Consider the following 22,619-nt stretch of genomic DNA (forward strand, 5'->3'; position numbering starts at 1 on the left):
AATTATGTCCTTTTCATACACACAGAACACAGATACAGCCTCACCCAATATGGAATAATCACAAACTAAAAATAGAAATATGTAGACAAAAGTTAAAGTGAACCACCAAGAAACCAGACTCTGCATACAATGCAACACCACAACACCACAAAAACAATAACACATGTCCCCTAATACTGTGCAAAATATAAAGACAGTAGATGTAAATTTGAAAAAACTGATACATAACAATCACTACTTTACAAATGAACAAATAAAAATAAAACAAATAATGAGAAATAAGAAAATAACATTTTATTGAACTACTCCATTTTTCAATTAGCTTTCAAAGGTCAAATCTTTCTTCAGAACAGTACAGTATACTGCTGTTATGGTTTCCTATCCTGATCTGAGGAAAGGGGTTTAGTCCAAAAAATTGCCTTATTTCCATTTCCTATTTATAAACTTTTATCAATACAGTTACAATACTACTTGATTCTAAGTAAAGCAACAAAAACATATTTCTACCTTTTGTCGTTCTGCTTTAATCTTCTCTTTGCTCTCTTCTTTCTATACAGCGTTTATCCTCTCTCCCTTCCATGCAACATCTGCCCTCTCTTTGCCCCTTCCACCCAGATTCTGCCCTCTCTCTCTACCCCTTTCATCTACTGTCCACCCTCTCTCTCTTCCATATGGCATCTTCCCTCTTTCTATGTCCCTTCAATAAACTGTATATCCTGTGTCCCTTCTCTCCTTTGCACATGATTAATTTCAGCTTCACCCCCTCTCCATTTTTCTGTATCGATCCCCTCCCCTATGCTTTGGCATCTCTCTCTTTCTCTTCTCCTTTCCTTCCTTCTTTCCCACTCTCTATCTTCTTCCCTTCACTCCCCCCATGCCATCGAATCTCTGGTTCCTCTCCCTTGTCTTCATTCTCCCTCCTTTCCCTCTCTCTCCCCAATCGGGTGCTGCATCAGCAGCATTTATCTCCCCCCTCCTTGCCTGTGCAACAGCAGCATTTCTACCCCCCCTTGCCTGTGCATTTCTCTTCCCCTTGCCTGTGCAGCATTTCTAACCCCCCTTGCCTGTGCAGCATTTCTACCCCCCCCCTTGCCTGTGCAGCAGTTCTCTCCCCTTGCCTGTGCAGCATTTCTCCCTCCCCTTGCCTGTGCAGCATTTCTACCCCCTTGCCTGTGCAGCATTTCTACCCCCCTTGTCTGTGCAGCATTTCTTCCCCCTACTTCCCTGTGCAGGATTTCTACCCCCCTTCCCTGTGCAATAGCAACATTTCTACATCCCCCCTTCCCTGTACAGCAGTAACATTTCTGTTCCCTGCCCAGCATTTCTGGCCAGTTCCCCTGCTCAAAGCCGCGGGCGTCTACACCTCACGCGATCCGCAGCTGAATCGGAAGCCTTCTTTCTGACGTCGTGATGTCAGAGGGAATGCTTCCGATGCAGCCACTGATTGCGTGAGGAGTCAACACCCGCAGCTTTGAGCAGGGGAGCCAGCCAGAAGCTGAACAACCGCCGGACACCTCTGTTTACAGGTTTACTGTCGCTGTTGCTGGTTAAGGAAAGCAGCAGTGGCAGAATAGGGAGGGTGGCCAGCTGTGCACCCCCTTGGGGCGTGCACCCGGGGTGGACCGCCTCCCCTTGGTACGCCACTGGCCTTCCCAGGCTTCAGCGTCATCACTGTCCTAATCTAAGTGACTCGCCTTCCCAGAATTCAGCGTCATCACCCTCCTAATCTACGTGACTCGCCTTCCCAGGCTACAGCATCATCACCCTCTTAATCTATGTGACTCGCCTTAACAGACTTCTGCGTCATCACCCTCCTAATTTACGTGACTCGCCTTCCCAGGCTTCAGCGTCATCACCCTCCTAATCTACGTGACTCGCCTTCCCAGGCTTCAGCGTGATCACCCTCCTAATCTACGTGACTCGCCTTCCCAGAATTCAGCGTCATCACCCTCCTAATCTACGTGACTTGCCTTCCCAGGCTTCAGCGTTATCACCCTCCTAATCTAAGTGACTCACCTTCCCAGACTTCGACGGCAAGGCAAAACCCTCCTAATCTAGGTCACTCGCCTTCCCAGACTTCAGCGTCATCACCCTCCTAATCTACGTCACTTGCCTTCCCAGACTTCAACGGCAAGGCAACACCCTCCTAATCTACGTCACTTGCCTTCCCAGGCTTCAGCATCATCACCCTCCTAATCTACGTGACTCGCCTTCCCAGGCTTCAGCGTCATCACCCTCCTAATCTACGTGGCTCGCCTTCCCAGGCTTCAGCGTGATCACCCTCCTAATCTACGTCACTTGCCTTCCCAGGCTTCAGCGTTATCACCCTCCTAATCTACGTGACTCACCTTCCCAGACTTCAACGGCAAGGCAACACCCTCCTAATCTAGGTCACTTGCCTTCCCAGACTTCAGCGTCATCACCCTCCTAATTTACGTGACTCGCCTTCCCAGGCTTCAGCGTCATCACCCTCCTAATCTACGTCACTTGCCTTCCCAGGCTTCAGCGTCATCACCCTCATAATCTAGGTCACTTGCCTTCCCAGGCTTCAGCGTCATCACCCTCCTAATCTAGGTCACTCGCCTTCCCAGACTTCAGCGTCATCACCCTCCTAATTTACGTGACTCGCCTTCCCAGGCTTCAGCGTCATCACCCTCCTAATCTACATCACTTGCCTTCCCAGACTTCAACGGCAAGGCAACACCCTCCTAATCTACGTCACTTGCCTTCCCAGGCTTCAGCGTCATCACCCTCCTAATCTACGTGACTCGCCTTCCCAGGCTTCAGCGTCATCACCCTCCTAATCTACGTCACTTGCCTTCCCAGGCTTCAGCGTCATCACCCTCCTAATCTAGGTCACTAGCCTTCCCAGGCTTCAGCGTCATCACCCTCCTAATCTAGGTCACTCGCCTTCCCAGACTTCAGCGTCATCACCCTCCTAATCTAGGTCACTTGCCTTCCCAGACTTCAGCGTCATCACCCTCCTAATCTAGGTCACTTGCCTTCCCAGACTTCAGCATCATCACCTTCCTAATCTAGGTCACTCGCCTTCCCGGGCTTCAGCGTCATCACCCTCCTGACCACAGTATGACCCCATCAAATATTTTAAGCTAAAAATTATTCCTTGTTAGAACAAGTGTTATTGCCTTACTAAGACACATTATACATCTCTGAGCAGCCTCCAATTATTACAGAATACAAGATTCAGTCCTGGATTGTCAATTCCTTTTTTTAAAGTGTTTTTCCTAACTGAAAAATTCCCAGAATACTCTTGAAGGAGGTAGGGCCATGTGTTCATTCTATGGGGTCCTAAATGATTTGTTAGAACCTGGATAATTTCAGTGAATAATAATCTGTAGCTGGCCTCCAGCCCTTCATCTCTTTCTCTGTATGCGCACAAGAATTCACTCTTTCTCTACCTAGCAGTAATACAACAGGTTGCTACAGATTTCTGTACAACTCACAGCCTTGAGTATTCTGGGATCTCTAGTCCTTGTTCATTAAGGAAAACAGAATTAAGTCATTCTATGATACTCTAGAGACAGCAGCTAAAAGTTCCGCCCATCTCTAGTGACAAGAACTTTGAAGACACATGAATGGGAAGAATCATAGTGCTTACTTCAAATCTAGTTAATTTCAACAGCCTTCCTTCAGCAATATCCTACTTGTGTCTGTGTGCTTCCTATTGGTCAGATCATAGGTCCATCTAGACCAGTATCCTTTTTCCAACAATAGCCAATACAGGTCACAAGTATCTGGCAGACTTAAAGATCTCGATCTGTATACTTTGGAGGAAAGGCGGGAGAGGGGAGATATGATAGAGACATTTCAATACCTACGTAATGGAAATGCGCATGAGTCGAGTCTCTTTCATTTGAAAGGAAACTCTGCAATGAGAGGGCATAGGATGAAGTTAAGAGGTGATGATGGGCTCCGGAGTAATCTGAGGAAATACTTTTTTACAGAAAGGGTGGTAGATGCATGGAACAGTCTCCCGGAAAAGGTTGTGGAGACAGAGATTGTGTCTGAATTCAAAAGGGTCTGGGATAGACACGTGGGATCTCTGAGAGAGAGAAAGAAAGAATGTTTACTGCAGATGGGCAGACTGGATGGGCCATTTGGCCTTTATCTGCCATCAGGTTTCTATGTTTCTATATTCAAGAGGGCCTGGGATAGACACGTGGGATCTCTCGGAGAGAGAAAGAAAAAATGGTTACTGCAGATGGGCAGACTGGATGGGCCATTTGGCCTTTATCTGCCATCAGGTTTCTATGTTTCTATATTCAAGAGAGCCTGGGATAGGCATGTGAGATCTCTCGGAGAGAGAAAGAGTTGATGGTTACTGCGGATGGGCAGACTAGATGGGCCATTTGGCCTTTATTTGCCATCATGTTTCTATGTTTACCCTCAAGCCCAAGCTGATTGTATGCTACTCTTTGTAAACTACCCAAACCTGGCCACCACAGTTCTTCATAACTACATTGCCTTGATAATACCAATGCTACAATCGCTGCTGTCCTATTTCATGGCAATTACTCTCTTTGTCACCATGTATTCCTCCATCCGAGTCATCACAGGCCAGAGTAGATATGGTGAGCTTCCCCATAGGGTAGAAATGAGTCACCTTTCCCATAGCAAATTCTTTGCACACAGACCTCGTTCTCTTATCCCCACCATCATCCCCTCACCCACACCCCAAAAAAATCAAAACTGCACTAGCAAATGCAAGGTCCGTAAACAACAAAGACATTATACTAAATGATCTCCTCGCACACAATAACTGGGACATCTTCCTAATTATCGAAACCTGGCTTAAAGACAATGATGGAGCTACCTTGGGTATGCTTTGCCCACCAGGGTACCAAGCGCTAGCTTGCTCACGCACTGACACTAGAAGTAGAGGTGTAGCCTGATTATTAAGTCCAGCCTCAACCCAAGACTGCTAGATGCCATCACACTGGACACACTAAGCAGGGGTCAAGAACCTTTTTGGCTGAGAGAGCCATATATTTTAAAATGTAATTCCGTGAGAGCCATATAATATGTTTAAAACTAAATACAAGTAAATGTATCAATGTTTCTATGCATGAGTAATAGAAGAGGATGGGAATCTAACCTTACATGAGATAGCAGATAAAGACAGTTAAAAAGGAGTCCAAAAAAGTAAAATGAATACTTCTACATGGAGAAGAAGAGCAAATCTACACTAGGGTTCTGACCATGTTTACCATTCAATTGAAGAAGTTTATTCAATGAAATTGAAGCTTAAGAAAATGAAGGCATCAACTCTGTCTTGACAGGTGCCGTGTTTCAGCAGTAAGTAGGAATTCAGCTCTACACAAACCCCAAATCTTTTTTTTTTTTTTTTTTTAATATCTTTATTAATTTTAAAGCCAAAAACAAATGCAACATATTATACAGACATTTTACACTTTAACAGCTCTTAAATTCTATCAAATTATATTTTATGACAAATACATATATCACCCCCCCCTCTTTCTAAATATCCAACAATTGCACTCATATTAAAATTATCCCCCCACCCCCTCCCCATCCATCCACCCTGGACATGTATGATCAAAAGGCAAAATCAACAATCACGCCTTACAGAATTTTGTCAATGGTTCCCAAACATCTATAAATTTCCTATAATGTCCCTGTTGTATGGCCATCAAACTCCAAATCTTGAAAAAACTCCAGATAACAAAACTAGTTCAAGTCCGCCAGAAGACAGTGAACTGGTTTTCTTACTTGGAGTTTTATCAAGATTTGGGGATTGAGTAGAGCTGAATCCCTAACATTGTATAAGAGACTATGGCTTCTGAAGCAGGGGGGTTTCTGCCAAAACATGGCACCGTGTTAAGTCAAGAGTCAATGCATGTGTTTTCTCAAGCTTCAATTTGATTGAATAAAATTCTTCTGTTGGTTGGAAAACATTGTGTCAGACCCCTACTTCCGATTTGCTCTCTGGCAGATAAAGACCTGCGTAGTCCATTCAGGGTGGCCAGAGCTGTTCTGTGCAGGTTACACTCCTTCATGAGGAGGGCAGTTGGCAATTGGGTAACAGGCCTATCACACAAAGGCAGTTCTATAGGATGCCTCAACATCATATTTTGGCCTCACATCATTGTGCTTGCAGCAAGATCTCCAGGAATGCTAATTCTCAGAAAGATAATGGCATAGAGGTAGTGCAGTGAGCTGGAAATCAGAGGAATAGGGTTCAATTCCTACTTGTGACCCTGAGCAAGTCACTTAACCCTCTATTGTCCCAGGCACAAAACACTTAGACAATGCGCCCAGTAGGACAGAGAAAGTAGCTGTATGTAATATGTAAACCACTTTGATTGTACCACAGAAAGGCAGTACATAACATGCAAGACCCATACCCTAAATTGTCTGACTCCTTCTGGATCTTCTAGAAGTTTCTCCAATGACAGCATCCATCTTGCAGTTCCTTTCAGAGTCTGGTGACTGCCACTTGAGGTCCCATCACTGTCATGAATCTCTATCAAAAAAAGTTATAAAGAAAAAGGACCAATCATTAGTGAAATTATTTTACCTTCAAGATCCCATACTGACAGTAGTTTGTAGCCTGCTCTAAGGCCTTCAAAGCTCTATCTGTACCAGATTCAGACTTCTATGTAGAAACAGAGAAAATGATGCAGATAAAGACCATTTTGCCCATCCATACCAACTACTATCTATGTCTTTGTTCTTTGCTTTTTCGTCTGCACCAATTCTACTGGGAGGCTTCCATGCATTCACCACCCTGTGTCTGATCCCTCTCACCTTCTTTCAGAGCTTCCTTTCAATGAAAAGAGATGCTTCCTGTGCATTTATGCCATGGAGGTATTTAAATGCTACATGTTATCTCTGCTTCTGAGATGGGGAGTAAGTAAAACTTTAGATTTAAGAGACCTTCATAGGCTATAACCACTCCTTAATAATGCGCCTTTAAATTCTTTTGAAACCTTACTAAAATCTCATCTTTTCCTTATTATGATATTTTATTATGTTTTACTTTTGTTGTTATAGATTTGACAAAAATGACATAACTAAACGTAACCCACGTTGAGTGATCGAAAAGTCTTAAATGCAGGGGTAATATTTCTCGAATAATATAGTCCCTACACCCAGCACTATATCTGCTTTTCAATATCATCAACATAATTCTGATATCATATCTTGTACAAGGGCCTCAGCAGCGACTCTTTTCACATAGGGACCGCCCATGACTCGCATGCCTCCGTGTTGCTCATTTTTTATTCTTTTCAACTCTATCTTCTAAGCCATATATACAAAATACTAACAACAACAAATATATATATTTTTTTAAATCTTGTAAACTTTGTTACCGGACCAAACTTATGTATGCCATATTTCACTAATGGCTGCCCAAAACTGACTCAACTTCATTGCACACCTCATTTTGTCAAGTGCTATAATTAAATGTTTTGAATTTAAAGGACTCCCAGGAAGAGGAGAGCAGGTTCTTATCTTAGATGGTCCTTAAGTGTATTCCGATTAAGTGGCTGGACGGTCTGGGAGAGGAAGGAAATACTGCATTTGACTTTTCATCCTGACGTGGAGTGCACTTTCAAACTACATGGGAACCTTTTTGGACAGCGCTGACCACGGCTGCTCACAATCATATCATAAATGGCTGATTATCTTGGGACTTTCAATTCTAAATAGTTGTTCAATATTTGCATATGTCTAAAGTTTGAAGGAGAGATGGGGGAGTGGGAACGGGAGGGGCTGGGCAGTACATTGTATTTTTGAGCAGCGGGGACAGAGCGGGAGCAGTGCCCAGAGCACCCAGGGCGTGGGTGCGAGCTCGGCCCCTCCCCCTCGACGTTGCACCACTGAGCCAATAAAAGGCTCAGCACCTAACGGCGCGCAGCCATTCGGAACGCCATCTACGGTGTGTGTCAAAGGCACTTGCCTTAGCGAGAGCACCTTTGTGAAGCGACCAAGAAGCGACCTCCCACCCAACCGAACACAACACAAGCACAACTACCTAATCACAGAAAACCACAAAGAACCAGTCACAGCACAGGACAGGACCAACTACCTAATCACAAAGAACCACGCCTCTTCCCAAAATTCCCCCCTACCACCAAAATGAAGCAAATCCCACAAACATTCACCTAGGTCATCCTACTATTAATCCTCCTCATTACCAACTGGAAGGCAGTAGCGAATAACATACTCACCCCCACCTCTAGTTCAATGACAAACAAAATCCTTCACCATAACAGGAGAATTCCAACAGAAACCAAACTAGCGTCCAACATCCCATCTCCACAGCATGGGAAAGAAGATCTACACACCCCAAAACCAAACCTCAACACCTACCTAAAATCACTCATCTACCCTAAAACGACCCACAACCACCAAACAGATATCACCACACTAACATGTGCCTACCTAAACATCAGAGCCTTAGGCCCAAAAACAGAACATATAAAAAACTGGATAAAAAACGAGAAGCTAGACTGCCTCTTTCTTACAGAAACCTGGTTAACATCAACACAGATCCCAGAATAACTGAAGTCTGCCCTCAAGGATACAAAATAACAGTGACTTGCAGAGAGAAAAAAAGAGGAGGAGGACTAGCAATCATAATCAAAGACTCCCTAACCCTAAACATTCTTGAAAAAACATCCACCCCATACATGGACCTTCTAGCATGTCAACTCTCAAGCACCACACTAAAAAACTCATTAAATTGCATGCTCTGCTACATAACGCCGGGAAACTGGACCACAGTAAGACCTGAATTTAAGAACTTCATATATCAAAACTCATTAACTGCAGCATACAACCTTATCCTAGGAGAGCCTCACCACAGTGAAGGTGGATCTGGACCAGGTATACTATCAGATTGACAAACTAAAAAGTGACAAATCCCCTGGCCCAGACGGAATTCACCCGAGAGTATTAAAAGAACTAAAGGTGGAAATCGGAGAACTACTGCAAACCCTCGCTAACTTGTCAGTTATAACCGGACAGATACCAGAAGACTGGAAGATAGCGAACGTAATACCAATCTTCAAAAAAGGATCAAGGGGAGAACCGGGAAACTATAGACCAGTGAGTCTCACATCGGTCCCTGGGAAAATGGTTGAGGCTTTGATTAAAGACAGCATTGTACAGCACCTGGATAACCATGACCTGCTGAGAGGTAGTCAGCATGGCTTCAGGAAAGGGAAGTCATGCTTGACAAACTTACTTCAGTTTTTCGAGGGAGTGAACAAACAAGTCGATAGCGGAGAACCGGTTGACATAATATACTTGGACTTCCAGAAAGCGTTCGACAAAGTACCTCATGCGAGACTTCTCAAGAAACTACAAAGTCATGGAATAGAAGGGGATATACTGAGATGGATAGGAAAATGGCTAGAAAACAGAAGACAAAGAGTGGGCATAAATGGGAAGTACTCAGACTGGAAGAAAGTAACTAGCGGTGTGCCTCAGGGCTCAGTTCTTGGGCCTATCTTATTCAATATCTTCGTAAATGACCTGGAAGAAGAAACGACCAGTGCTATCATCAAGTTTGCAGATGACACAAAACTATGCCGAGCAATCAGGTCACAAAAAGACAGCGAAGAACTCCAGAGAGATTTGAAGCAACTTGAGAGATGGGCAGAAAATTGGCAGATGAGTTTTAATGTAGAAAAATGCAAAGTGATGCACCTGGGCAGTAAAAACAAGGAGCATGGGTACAAACTGTTAGGTATAACATTGGGGAAGAGCGATCAAGAAAAAGACCTGGGAGTACTGATAGATAGAACCCTGAAGCCATCGGCTCAATGTGCAGCGGCGGCAAAGAAAGCTAACAGGATGTTAGGCATGATAAAGAAAGGAATCACGAGTAGATCAAGGGAGGTCATAATGCCGCTTTATAGAGCAATGGTCAGACCACACCTGGAATACTGTGTCCAACACTGGTCTCCATACCTGAAGAAGGATATAACACTACTGGAGAGGGTGCAGAGGAGAGCGACGAAGCTAGTAAAAGGTATGGAGAACTTGAGCTACAAAGATCGCCTCAGAAAACTGGGACTATTCACCCTTGAGAAGAGAAGACTGAGAGGGGATCTGATAGAGACTTTTAAATTGCTAAAAGGAATTGACATAATGGAGCAAGCTCACTCACCAACAGGGGGAAAGGATGGTGAGCAAGAAACAGCGTTATTCACATTGGCAAATGTAACCCAGTCTCGGACCAGAGGTCATGGCCTGAAGCTGAGAGGGGACACGGCCAAGACAAACGTCAGAAAGTTCTGCTTCACACAGCGAGTGGTGAACGCCTGGAACTCTCTCCCGAAAGAGCTGGTGGAGGAAACCACCGTTCTAGGATTTAAGGGAAAATTGGACGCACATCTTCTTGCAGAAGACATTGAGGGATACGAGTGACATTGTATTCGCCAGGGTGTGCCTGGCTGGGCCTCCGCGTGTGCGGAACGCCGGACTAGATGGACCCCGGGTCTGATCCGGTGCAGGCATTTCTTATGTTCTTATGTTCTTACATCTCGAAGACCAAACATCCAATCCAGCAGATAACCTTCTATCATTTCTTGATGCCTTATCTTTCCAAATCCTAAACCCACAAACTACTCATGAGAAAGGACACCAACTCAACATTGCAACCTTCATGACCCATCAACCATCCGCTTCTGAAATCCAAACATCAAATGGAACCTGGTCCCCATCCCCTTGGTCTGACCATTACACATACACCTTCAACATCAACTGGACTAAAAACAAAACCACACCAAAAACCAAAAAAGTAACTTACACCTCACACAAGCACATCGAGCCCACCAAATTCTGGACAAAAATAGATGAAACAATCCTGGAATGCAACCCCAAAGACTTCATTTCACTTTGGAGCAACTTGAGCACTAACACCCTTGATGAGCTAGCCCCACTACAAAACAAAACAAGAACCAGCAGACGATCAGACCAATGGTTTGACAATGAACTACTTCTACTCAAAAGACAATGCAGAAGACTAGAAAGAAAACAGAGGAAAAATAACCTAGACCACACAAAAACTGCCTGGAAAAAAAATTAACAAACAATACAAACTACTACTAAAGGATAAGAGAAAAACATACTACACCAACCTAATAGGCACAGAAACCCAAGACACCAAAAAACTATTCCAAATACTAAAACAACTAACAGACACCAAACCCCTCATGAACACTAACAATACCCCCACCCCCTCAGCCACCCTCTTAGCAGAACACTTCAAGAACAAAATCACGAATGCCAGAGCTACCCTCAACAGCACCCCACTCCACCCTATTGAATGCACAATATACACCACAGAAAAATAATCAAGAGCGCAGACAGAACTTGGTCCCAATTCCCCAATATTCAATGGCCCAAATTCAACAAACTCTACAAAAAGTACAGCCATTCATCCTTTGACCTCAACCACTGCCCACCATATCTCCTAACTACATCAAGTACAAAATTCTGTACTCTACTACTTCAATGGATACAAAACATGTTCACATACGGCCTTTTCCCAACTAATCTCAGTTAAATCATCATCACCCCGATCCAAAAAGACCCAAAAGGACCAACAGACCAACCTTCCAACTACAGACCCATCGCCTCAATACGTCAAACTAACAGAAGGACTAGTAGCTAAACTCCTCACCACCTATCTAGAAAACCATAACATACTCCACCCTACGCAATCTGGCTTCAGAACCAACTCCAGCACAGAGACATTACTAGGCTCCCTTATTGATACAGTTAGATAACACCTCAGCACAGGAAAAAGAATGCTTCTCATACAACTGGACCTGACTGCAGCATTCGATATGGACACAATAGGTATCTCATATAAAGTACTGTCATGGTTTGAGGGTTTCCTAAAATCCAGAACATACAGAGTAAAATTGGATAAAGAAAAATCGGAACCTTGGTCCAACTCCTGCTGAGTACCACAAGGATCCCCATTTTCCCCTACTCTATTTAACCTATATACTGCCTCCCTCGGAACATACCTGGACAAACTAGGCATAATCTAGTTATGCAGATGACATCACCATCCTCATACTTTTTGAACAACCAAAGACCACCATAACAGACACACTTCACCGAACTCTAGAAACAGTAGCGAACTGGATGGAAGACCACACACTGAAACTCAACCCAGACAAAACAAAATTCATCCTCCTTGAAAACAACAAAACCCCAACTATAACCAACATAGAAATCAACTCGATCAAATAACTCATTCAAACTACCCTAAAACTACTAGGCAAGACAATAGACAGATGCTGCACCATGCAACCACAAATAAACAAAACAATACAGAAATCTTTCACCGTTATGAGAAACCTAAGACAAGTCTATAAATTATTTGAAAGAAGACAATTCCAGCTCATAGTACAATCCCTTATCCTGGGTATACTAGATTACTGCAACATCCTCTATCTCCCCTGTCGTGCAACAATGACCAAACAACTTCAAACAATTCAAAATACAGCCCTAAGACTCGTCTTCTCCTTAAGGAAACACGACCACATTACTGAAGCATTCATCAACTAACACTGGCTCCCGATCCAGGAAAGAATACTATTCAAATTCTACAGCATACTATTTAAGGCTATAAATGGAGACAGCTCAACCTACCTGAACAACCGACTCATCCATAATACCTCAACCAAACATAGAAAAACTCACAACCCATTCACACACCCACCAATCAAAGAAGTGAAATGGAAAAAAACTCTATGACAGCCTCCTGGCCACTCAAGCAGTGAAACTGGATAGTCAGATCTCCAATCTACTGATAACAACCTCAGACTGCAAGTTATTCGGAAAAGAAATAAAAACCATACTCTTCATGAAATCCCTGAATAAGTCTTAACATCATGAATTCCTCCTTCCTTCTTCATGACTCCCCGAAACTACCTGCCCTATTCTTTACCTTCACTAGTCATGTCCACTGATCTTTTGTAACAGACCAACCATAAATCTTTTGCAATCCGCCTTGAACCACAAGGTAATGGCGGAATAGAAGTCTCTAATGGAATGGAATGGAATAATCTGAGCTGTAACATATGTGAATCAGTTAAGTTCTGTTTGGATGTTTTGAACAGCTTAATATAAATGATTTGAACATAAGTAAAAGTGGAAACATGGAAGCTGTTGTAATTCTGAGCATTTCATGCCATTTCCCCTACTTCAGGGTCCACCAGCTCAGAAAGGGTGATAGATGCATAGAACAGTCTCCCGGAAGAGGTGGTGGAGACAGAGACTGTGTCTGAATTCAAGAAAGCCTGGGATAGGCATGTGGGATCTCTTAGAGAGAGGAAGAGATAATGGTTACTGTGGATGGGCCATTTGACCTTTATCTGCCATCACGTTTCTATGGATAGGACTACATCCAATCATGTATTTTGCAGTTTTCTGTGTCCCATGGAGGGAATGTGGGCTCCAGAGAATCTGGGTTTGCGGGTGGACTCTGTTTCCAGTTCCATACTATGTGCTGGCTGGTTGACTGACAACCTGTTTAGACAGAGGGAAGATGCCCTGCTTTCATAAGCTATTTTTACATTGTAGTATCTGAGTTAGAAAGTTATATTTGGAAAGAAAACCAGTCAGACCTAGAAAGGAAAGGAACAAGCAGACACAGACATGTGAACATACGCACTCACACTCTTCAAAGTGTAGCTTTGGTGGCCAGGGTTTTGCAGAGAGAGGGACTTCTCTTCTCAGCACCCCAGGAAACTTTTGATAGGAAACCAGAATGACAGTGGCTGTGAGATAGTAATTGGCTTAGCTCTTTCATTTGTACTGATTTGGGTGGTCTGCTTGGTGAATGTCTGATTACTTCAGTTGTGGTGTGAAATTCAACATGAATCACCCCTCCACGCACACAATGAAGGAGCTGGTCTTTCAGCATCCAGAGAGCTGGCACCAGTCGTTAAAATCCAGTACAAAATCAGATCACAAAAGAAGACACGTTAATTCCCCCCCCTGCAAATGACACACTCACAACTGAGTTGAGTTTAAATTTTGTAATATAAATTAACATCCCTCTGTTCAGCTGTATTTCCAGTGTCCTGCCAGGGTCCTTATCTAGTGCTTAAGAATATGTCCACTTTATTCTTGAAAACTCAACTCAGCTCCATGAGGGAAAGTGCCCTGACACCTGAGGTCTGACCAGTCACTCTCATCCTATAATGCTGAGGGCTGGGCGTCAAAGGGATACCGCAGGATAAGCCCCCTGCAACGCTCACTCCTAGCTACCAGGAATCCTGTTCTTAAAGAGGATGGTCTGTATTTCCTAGATTCAAGCACAATACAAAAAACCAAAAAGACATTCAGAGCTCAAAATCAGGGTGGGCAAGGATGCACACAAAAACCCAGCAGTTAGCATAACTGGGTTTTAAAAAGTTTTGGGAAAAAAGTCCAGAGTCATGACATGGGGAAGTCACTACTTACCCTGGGTTCGGTACTATCAGACTTTTTAAAAACTAAAATTTAGTAGAAACTCAGGGGAAAATAAAAACACATTGAATTTAGCCAATTTTTGAACAAAACCCTCTCTTTTGTTTAGTGTGAGCCTGTTACTAGGGCTCCACTAAGTGGGAGAGTAAAAAACAATCCCCTACTTCTATAAACTTGTATGCACAATTTCAAGCTTAGCATGCAAAATTATGTGCACAAATTATAGAACAATTATCTGCTAATTGCCATTAAACAAGTATTGGCTATAATTGCTGTTACGCACACAACTGCCCTTAGATTATAGGAATTGCATGCAAAATGCAGAGTGCAAGTGTGAGGGGGCATGGACGGGTCAGGGCTGGGCCTAGCGCTTATTTGTGTGGGCTATAGCATTTACAGCAGCCCTTTATGCTACTATAAGGGTGCAAATCTAGTTTTATACTCTGCTCTATCATGGCAATTACGTACATAATTGTTATATAATTTGCACTTTGGTTGGGGTTAATGAGGAGTAGTTGCTTGCAGCAGTCAACAGCGTGCTCCTTGAGACTCTGTTAGCTCTCCCACTGATGTCACTTCCGGGTGCCATGCACAGGAAGTGACATCAGAAGGAGAGCCAATGGGGTCGCGAGGAGCACATTGTTGACTGCCGCAAGCAACAACTTCAACTAGAGGTACAAGAGAAGGGAAGGGGGGGGGGGGGCAGGGGGCGGAGATGAGAGTGGGGGAGGGGAGATTTGGCCTATTTTAAGTCCTTGCACACCATCTGGGACAGGAACCATTGACATACTGGGAACTGCTTGTACCATTATCCTCTTTTCTCCCTCCCCCCACCGCTTATAAAATCTACACGTTCCACTCTTGGCATCTCCGTGACATATCAAAGGGACACTCACTTCCATTCTTAAGGATCCTGTGTGCTGTTAGGTTTTGCCTTTCACTCCCACAGCAACAATCCTCTGTGTTTATCCCAGGCTTTACCTCCAGCATCAGCTCAAAGGATTCTGGCAATGTTTGCATCGTGCCCCCCAAATCCTGAATTGCAGTCTAGAAGGGAAGAGAGGGGATTTTGGTGCCCAGGGCCTCACCTGGTCCACAGCTCGAGCTAGCTCTGCTTACCCTGACCCCCCCCCCCCCCCCCCCAAACCACACACAAACACATAGCTAAGGTTCCTCTGTGCTTAGCCCAGGCTTTACTCCTTCCACACAGCTAAAGATCTTTGGTGCTTATTCTTTTTGAATTCTGGAGCTGCTTTTAAACTTCTGATCCTTTCCTTACATAGATGGAATTTAGGCACAGCTAAAAGTTAAAGGGTGTGTCCTATATTGCTTTTGTTTTCTGTTTCAATGCCACATTCATCGGATCAAAAAACTTGGATCAGACTCTCTAGATTGTTACTGCCAAGGCAAAAAAGGGAAAAATCCATTAAAAAAACTTGGGGCTGGATTCTCTAATATCATCAGTAAAATCCAATGGGTCGCTGACTTGCTGTAACAATATAAAAAATAAATTCTCCACTGCATATGCAAATTGGGTTTGCGGAGGGTCACCAAATTTATGAGATGAGTCGCTGGTGATAGCAATTAGCATGTATCCAGAATAGCCCATGGAAATAGGCATGGGTGGATGGGGGTGTGGGGGGGGGGGGGAGAACTACTAGCAACGCTATGTCATCGTGACCATCATAGGCGTGCCAGTGCTATTGGATGGAGAAGGGAGAGTTGCAATCGTTAGCTTCAACAAGTGCTTATAAGACATGCTTTTGAGATTTTTTCTCCATCACTATATTACTATAATTTAAATGAAAAGTGTGTTTTAAAAATGTTTTTATTGTGAGCCACAGCCAGAAACATGCGCCTAAGAGACGCTTTTCACAGTATAGCACCACCGGACCAGCCAGTCATTTTTGGTTGCTAAAAGCCGGTGCTTTGTTTGGAGAATCACCTGGAGTACTCATTTAAATATTAATGAGCCCATTTTCCTACCATTTTAATAGTAATGACCTTATTGTACTATATTTGCATGGCAGAGTCAGAGGGTGCTAGGAAGCTTGGAAAAGACCACGGTGAGCCGTTCTGATAATCGGGCAATAAAATACAGGCACGGTAAAGTGGCTGGAAGCGGTTTTGCCCCCATCCTTAAAGGCATGGTAAGTTTTGAGAATCCTGGGCCTCAGCTTTTTAGGATTAAGAAAGTGCTGTTTAGACAAAGGAGCCCAGAAAAAAGTCAGGAAGAAGCAGAGGGAAGGTGCAAAGTTGCTTATGGACAGCCCGTTCACCGCAACTGTGCCACATGCAGGCAGATACAGGGTAGAGGCGAGTGAAGAGACTCTTCCTCTTTTCTGCCAAACTTCCTCCTCAACACCTCCCCAGCCTAGCTGCAAGATCAAAGAGAGAGAGCATGCCAGATGCAGTAAGAGCCAGCAGAAGTGGGCAGCAGGCAGCACCTGCAGGAGCTCAGGGCTGTTGGGCAAGTCCTACCTGAAGGCGGCCGCTTTCTGCCTAGCCGGCTGACAGCTCGGGTGAACATCCTGCGCTCCAGAGCTGAGATCAAACTCCTCCAGACAAGCCTCTTTGCTCCTCTCTTCCCCTTTCTCGTTCTGCCTCTTCCTGTGGTTAGAAGCAGCGACTCAGCATCCTCTGACAGCAGCAGCCCACACAGAGAGCCAGGGAGGGAGGGCAGAGACAGGAGCTCAGCCCAGCAAGCAGAGGGAAAGAAGGCATATATCCAGGGGCTCAGACCTGCAAGCAGAGGGAAAGGGCACACACCCAGGGGCTCAGCCCTGAAAGCAGGAGGGAAAAGGGCAGAGATTAGCTCACTGCCCAGAAAACACAGGAAAAAAGGACAAAGACCAGGCTCAGCCAAATAAGCAGAGGGAAAGGGCACATACTCAGGGGTTCAGCTCAGCAGGCAAGAGGGAAAAGGGCTCAGTCCAGCAAGCAGGGGGAGAGGGCCCTTACCCACAAAGTCAGTCCATGAAAGACGGCACACACCCAGGGGCTCAGGCCAGGAAGCAGGGGAAAAGAGGGTACACACCTAGTGGTTGTCACCCCTCAACCCAGCAAGCAGGCTAATGGGTTAGAGAGGTACACTTCCAGGGGTTCAGCGCAGCAAGGTGGGAGTGTGCAAGAAAGATAACTTACCTGGTGTCTCAAGCTGGTAAACAGAAGGAGAAAACAAACATTGCCAGCACGGGCAGGGTGGATTGGTGGGGATACACCGGGACTCAGTCTAGCAAGCTATGATACAAGTGATTGTATCAGGGGTCACAGAAAGCTAATGATTGAAATCTACAAAATCCATCAAAAATTACAAAGACTAGGAGACACCCCATGAAGTTACAGGGAAATACTTTGAAAATCAATAGGAGGAAGGTTTTTTTTCCACTCAGAGAATAGTTAAGCTCTGGAACATATTGCCAGAGGTTGTGGTAAGAGCAGATAGCGTAGCTGGTTTTAAGAAGGGTTTGGGCAATTTCCTGGAGGAAAAGTCTATAGTCTGTTATTGAGAAGGACATGGGGGAAGCCACTGCTTGCCCTGGTTGAGTAGCATGGAATGTTGCTACTCTTTAGGTTTTGGCCATGTACTGGTGACCTGGATTGGCTACCGTGAGAATGGGCTACTGAGTTAGATGGACCATTAATTTGACTCAGTAAGGCTTTTATGTTAATTTAATTGGGTAATGAACCAATTAGCACTGACAACTGAGCAGGGCTTGTAAATTCTAGTGCATGGATTAAAAAAGGGGAGGGGGCCAAGCCACAGGAAGGGATTTGCGTGCAGTATCACAGAATATGCCCAATCCGTGCCTAATGTAGGCACGAGGATTTGCACCAGTTCCAGATGGTGTAAATCCTTTTGCCCGGAAGGGTAGGTATAGATCCCGGTGCCCAACTCAGGATGCCATTTAGGTTGTAACAATTTTTTATTAACATGAAAAAAGAAAAGGCACGCATTAGTGAATACAGCAACAAAAATGCCAGCACAGAGAAAAAGATACAGTGGCTGCATAAACAAAGACAATCATACAGAAGCATGTCAAAAATACCAGCCCTGAAAAATACCCAACCTCCTCAAAATCCCGCCTCCCCCAACCCACCCCCACCAGCACCCCCCCCCGCCCCCCTAAGGAAGTGGAACGCCCGACATAGAAAAACACAAACCAAATTCCCCCCCCCCAGGGTCTGGACTCTGATGACCCTAGGACAACAAACCCACCTAGGCATTCCCCTCCCTCTAAACAGAACTCCTCCACCCCCTCCACAAACCCCCCCCCCCAAACCCCAGACCCCAGAGCAGAGAGATGTCGAGATCCAGAACTAGCCAGGAGAAAGCCGCTTCAAGTCAAGGTGTTCAGAAGAAGGCCACGTCCCCTAGGAGACAAAGAATCGACATAAGGATCCCAAATCAACAAAAAGCTCCGCCGACGCTTAAGGGAACCCCCCACCTCCCGGGCCTCCTGAAGAACCAACTCATGAAGAAGAGCTCTCAAATGCCAAAAAGACGGAGGATCCGAGGAGGTCCACTGCTGCATGATACAACGACAGGCCAGGAGACACACCTTACGACACAGCCAGCGAGCTCCCGGAAGCAAGGAACGAAAAGCTCCCGGTAAATCCAGTACCACCTGCTCAACCGTGCCCTCTACCGTCGTCTCCAAAAGCGAGCTCAAATAAGAGATAACCTCAGCCCAAAAAGCCTGAGTACACCAACAATTCCACAAAGCATGCGCAAACGTGTTCGGATCCCGACCACATTTGAGACACAGGGGAGAAGCAACACCACCAAATTTAAATAGTTGAGCTTGGGTGATATACCCTCTATACAAAATACGAGCATAACATTCCTGCAACACGGCTTCTCGGATTAAACGCGGCAAGCCCGCCAGATTCCGGGAAACCTCCCAAGAAGCAAGGTCCAGATGGAGTTCCGAGGCCCAGCTATCCCGAACCCCCAGACAGTTCCTAGGAGCCTCAAAAGGAAGCAAAGCCCGATATAAAGCGGACACCGAAGTCTGAAAAGGCTCAACCTGGGCATACAGATCCCTAATACGAGCCCCCAACGGGTGCTGAAGGGCAGTCCGGGGAAGCGTGAGAATATAATGTTTAACTTGACAGTAAGCGAAAGTGTCCCTAAAGCATCGCCCCAACCGCTCCCTCAAATCCGCTAAAGTTCGCAGATCCCCATCGACGGTCAGCAGATGTTCTACCAAAAAAAATCCCAACGTTTTCCAACGACGGAAACTCGAATTGTCCGAGCCAGGTACAAAATCCGGATTGCCCATCAGGGCCAACAGAGAAGACACCCACGGGTCCCCCCCAGGCGCCTAACCAGACCCTCCCACGCCCCACGCATGGAAACCAAAAGAATTGAGCCCTGAACCTCCCGTGGCAAGGCCCCCCCAGGCATGTGAAGCAAGGCAAGGAGAGAATACGGGGCGTACAGAAGAGTCTCAAGCGAGGTGGGGGTATATTGAGAATCCCCAAACAACCAATCCTTAAGATGTCGCAAAAGACATGCTAAATTATATAAACCAAAATTCGGAATACCAAAACCTCCCTGCTGCCACCCCCCCACTAGTAGATCATAACGCAACCAAGGTTTCCTCCCACGCCAACAAAACCTAGCAAAAACCCGTCGCAGGCTCCTCAAGTCTTTCTTGAGAAGACGCAATGGGAGGATCCTGAGTACGTAGAGCCACTGGGGAAAAATGACCATTCGAATCACCGCCACGCGTCCCAACAAAGAAAGGGGGAAATCCTTCCAACGATCTAACTGCTGCGACGTGCGATCCAAAAGTGCCCCGACATTCAAAGAATAAAGACGACCAAGAGAAGCCGTGAGCCGAATCCCTAGATAACAAAAGGAATCTTTTTTACCCAAAAGGAGTTCTTTTTTACCCAACGTGTGGTGGACACCTGGAATGCGCTTCCAGAGGACGTGATTGGGCAGAGTACGGTACTGGGGTTCAAGAAAGGATTAGATAAATTCCTACTGGAAAAGAGGATAGAGGGGTATAGATTACTGCACAGGTCCTGGACCTGCTGGGCCACCGCGTGAGCGGACTGCTGGGCACGATGGACCTAGGGTCTGACCCAGCAGAGGCATTTCTTATGTTCTTAATCCATCACCCAACGCAGCGGAAAGGAAGCCCCCCAGTTATTCTGCAAGGCAGGTGAAGTGGACAAAGCCTCTGACTTCCCCAAGTTCAGACGAAGACCCGCAAAGTCCCCATACTCCTGAATCATTTCCAATAACGCCGGCAACGAGCGCTGCGGGTCCGTAAGATGAACAAAGAGATCGTCTGAGAAAGCTGCCACCTTAAAACAAAGGGAACCAAAAGAAACCCCCTGCACCTCAGGAGTCAAATGGATCGCACGCAACAGGGGATCTAAAGTGAGAATAAACAAAAGCGGGGACAAAGGACAACCCTGTCTCGTTCTGCGGGAGATATCAAACAACGAAGAGCTGCAACCGTTCACCATAAGGGCCGCTGTCGGAGAAGCATACAAGGCCCTCAACGCCGAAACAAAACGGCCCGCAAACCCATACTTGGCCAAGGTGGCAAATAAAAAATCCCAACGCACCCGGTCAAAGGCTTTTTCTGCGTCAAAGCTGACCATAAGCGAAGGCAGTTGGCGGCGTGCACAAAATTCCAAAGAGGCCAGAATGCGTCTCAAATTCTTCTCGACCGAACGGCCCCGCACAAACCCAACCTGAGCCTCATGAAGAAGCTCAGGAAGAACACCAGCCAATCGATTGGCCAGAACCTTAGCCAAGATCTTCACCTCACAATTGAGCAGGGAAATAGGGCGATAGGATTCCACCCTGGCGGGGTCACGCCCCGGCTTAGGCAGAACTATGATTTGAGCCAAGTTAAGATAAGCTGGCATAGCCTCCGCATCCACCATGACATTGAACATAGCCGTAAGCGGCGCGACAATATCTACCCGCAACAACTTATAAAATTCCGCCCGAAAGCCGTCAGGGCCCGGCGCCTTCAAAGTCGGGCTTTGACGAATAACCGAATCCACCTCCGCTTCCGACAATGGGGCATTCAGCGTCTCCAAATGGGCCGGGTCCAAACCAGGTAAATCCAAAGAGTCCAAATACAGCTCCCCCGGGAGACCGTGCGCCGAAGGCTCTGCATATAGCTCAGCATAATAGTCCCGAAAAGCCTGACAAATGTCCGCATCAGCCGTAATAGGCCTGGAGTCCGAAGATGTAAGGGCTACTATTTTCTGTCTGCTCTCTCTGTGAGAAATCAAATGAGCTAAGAGGCGACCGCATTTGTTACCATAAGCATAAAGACGATATTTGTAATAGGCCAGACTCTTAGCTGCCCGCTGGTGAAGTTTCTCATTCAAAGTGACCTGCACGTCCAACAAGGCCTGCAAGGTCCAACAAGGTTGATAGCAGTAGGCTGACGGCCATATGCTCGCCGAAGAGTCCCCAGCAGCCGGGACAAACGAATAATTTCCAGATCCCGATTCCTCTTCGCTTGCGAAACATAACTAATAATATGCCCACGGAGAACCGCCTTAGCGGTTTCCCAAAAAAGGACAGGGTCCTCCCGGTGCTGATCATTATGAAAGCAATAATCGTTCCAGCGCGCCACCAACGAATCATAGAACTTGGGGTCCTGGCCAAGCCAAAGAGGATATCTCCATTGACGGGACTCTGAGGACTGCCCCGGGGGCGTCCATTCCAACCACACTCAAGCGTGATCTGAAATCGCGTAGGGACCAATCTCTGCTCGCTCCACCTGAGAAAAAACAGCCCGTGAAAGAAGCAAGTAGTCAATACGGGACTGCGTGGAATGCGCCCGTGACATACGAGTAAAGTCTTTCTCAGTCGGGTGTAAAATCCTCCAAACGTCCTCCAACTCCAAGAACTGACAGAAGGAGGGGAGCCCCCTACCATCCTGAGCCCAACGATTAGGGACCGCAGTAGATCTATCCAAAGAGGGGTCCCAAACAGAATTAAAATTCCCCCAACAACATCGGCAGACCCTGATGGGGCGAAAGAATCGCCTGTAAACGCATATAAAATCTCCGATCGTACGTGTTTGGAGCATAAACACTACCCAAAAGAACCACAGACCCCGCAATCTGAGCCTTACAAAAGATAT

General features: G+C 45.7%; 1 protein-coding gene across 1 annotated transcript in view; it reads right to left on the minus strand.

Moving 5' to 3' along the window:
- The window catches only part of RGS10 (regulator of G protein signaling 10), a 41,190-nt gene extending 24,096 nt beyond the window's left edge, over positions 1-17,094 (minus strand). Inside the window, exons 1-2 of the mRNA XM_033942542.1 lie at positions 16,969-17,094; positions 6,387-6,505 (exon numbers count right to left, since the gene is read on the minus strand). Coding sequence (XP_033798433.1) covers positions 6,387-6,505; positions 16,969-17,017 — 168 coding nt within the window. The 5' untranslated portion in view covers positions 17,018-17,094. The remainder of the gene's footprint in view (positions 1-6,386; positions 6,506-16,968) is intronic.
- Positions 17,095-22,619: the final 5,525 nt, after the last annotated feature.

The sequence above is a fragment of the Geotrypetes seraphini genome, chromosome 4 (assembly GCF_902459505.1).
Source record: "Geotrypetes seraphini chromosome 4, aGeoSer1.1, whole genome shotgun sequence".
In the NCBI taxonomy this organism is placed as follows: domain Eukaryota; kingdom Metazoa; phylum Chordata; class Amphibia; order Gymnophiona; family Dermophiidae; genus Geotrypetes; species Geotrypetes seraphini.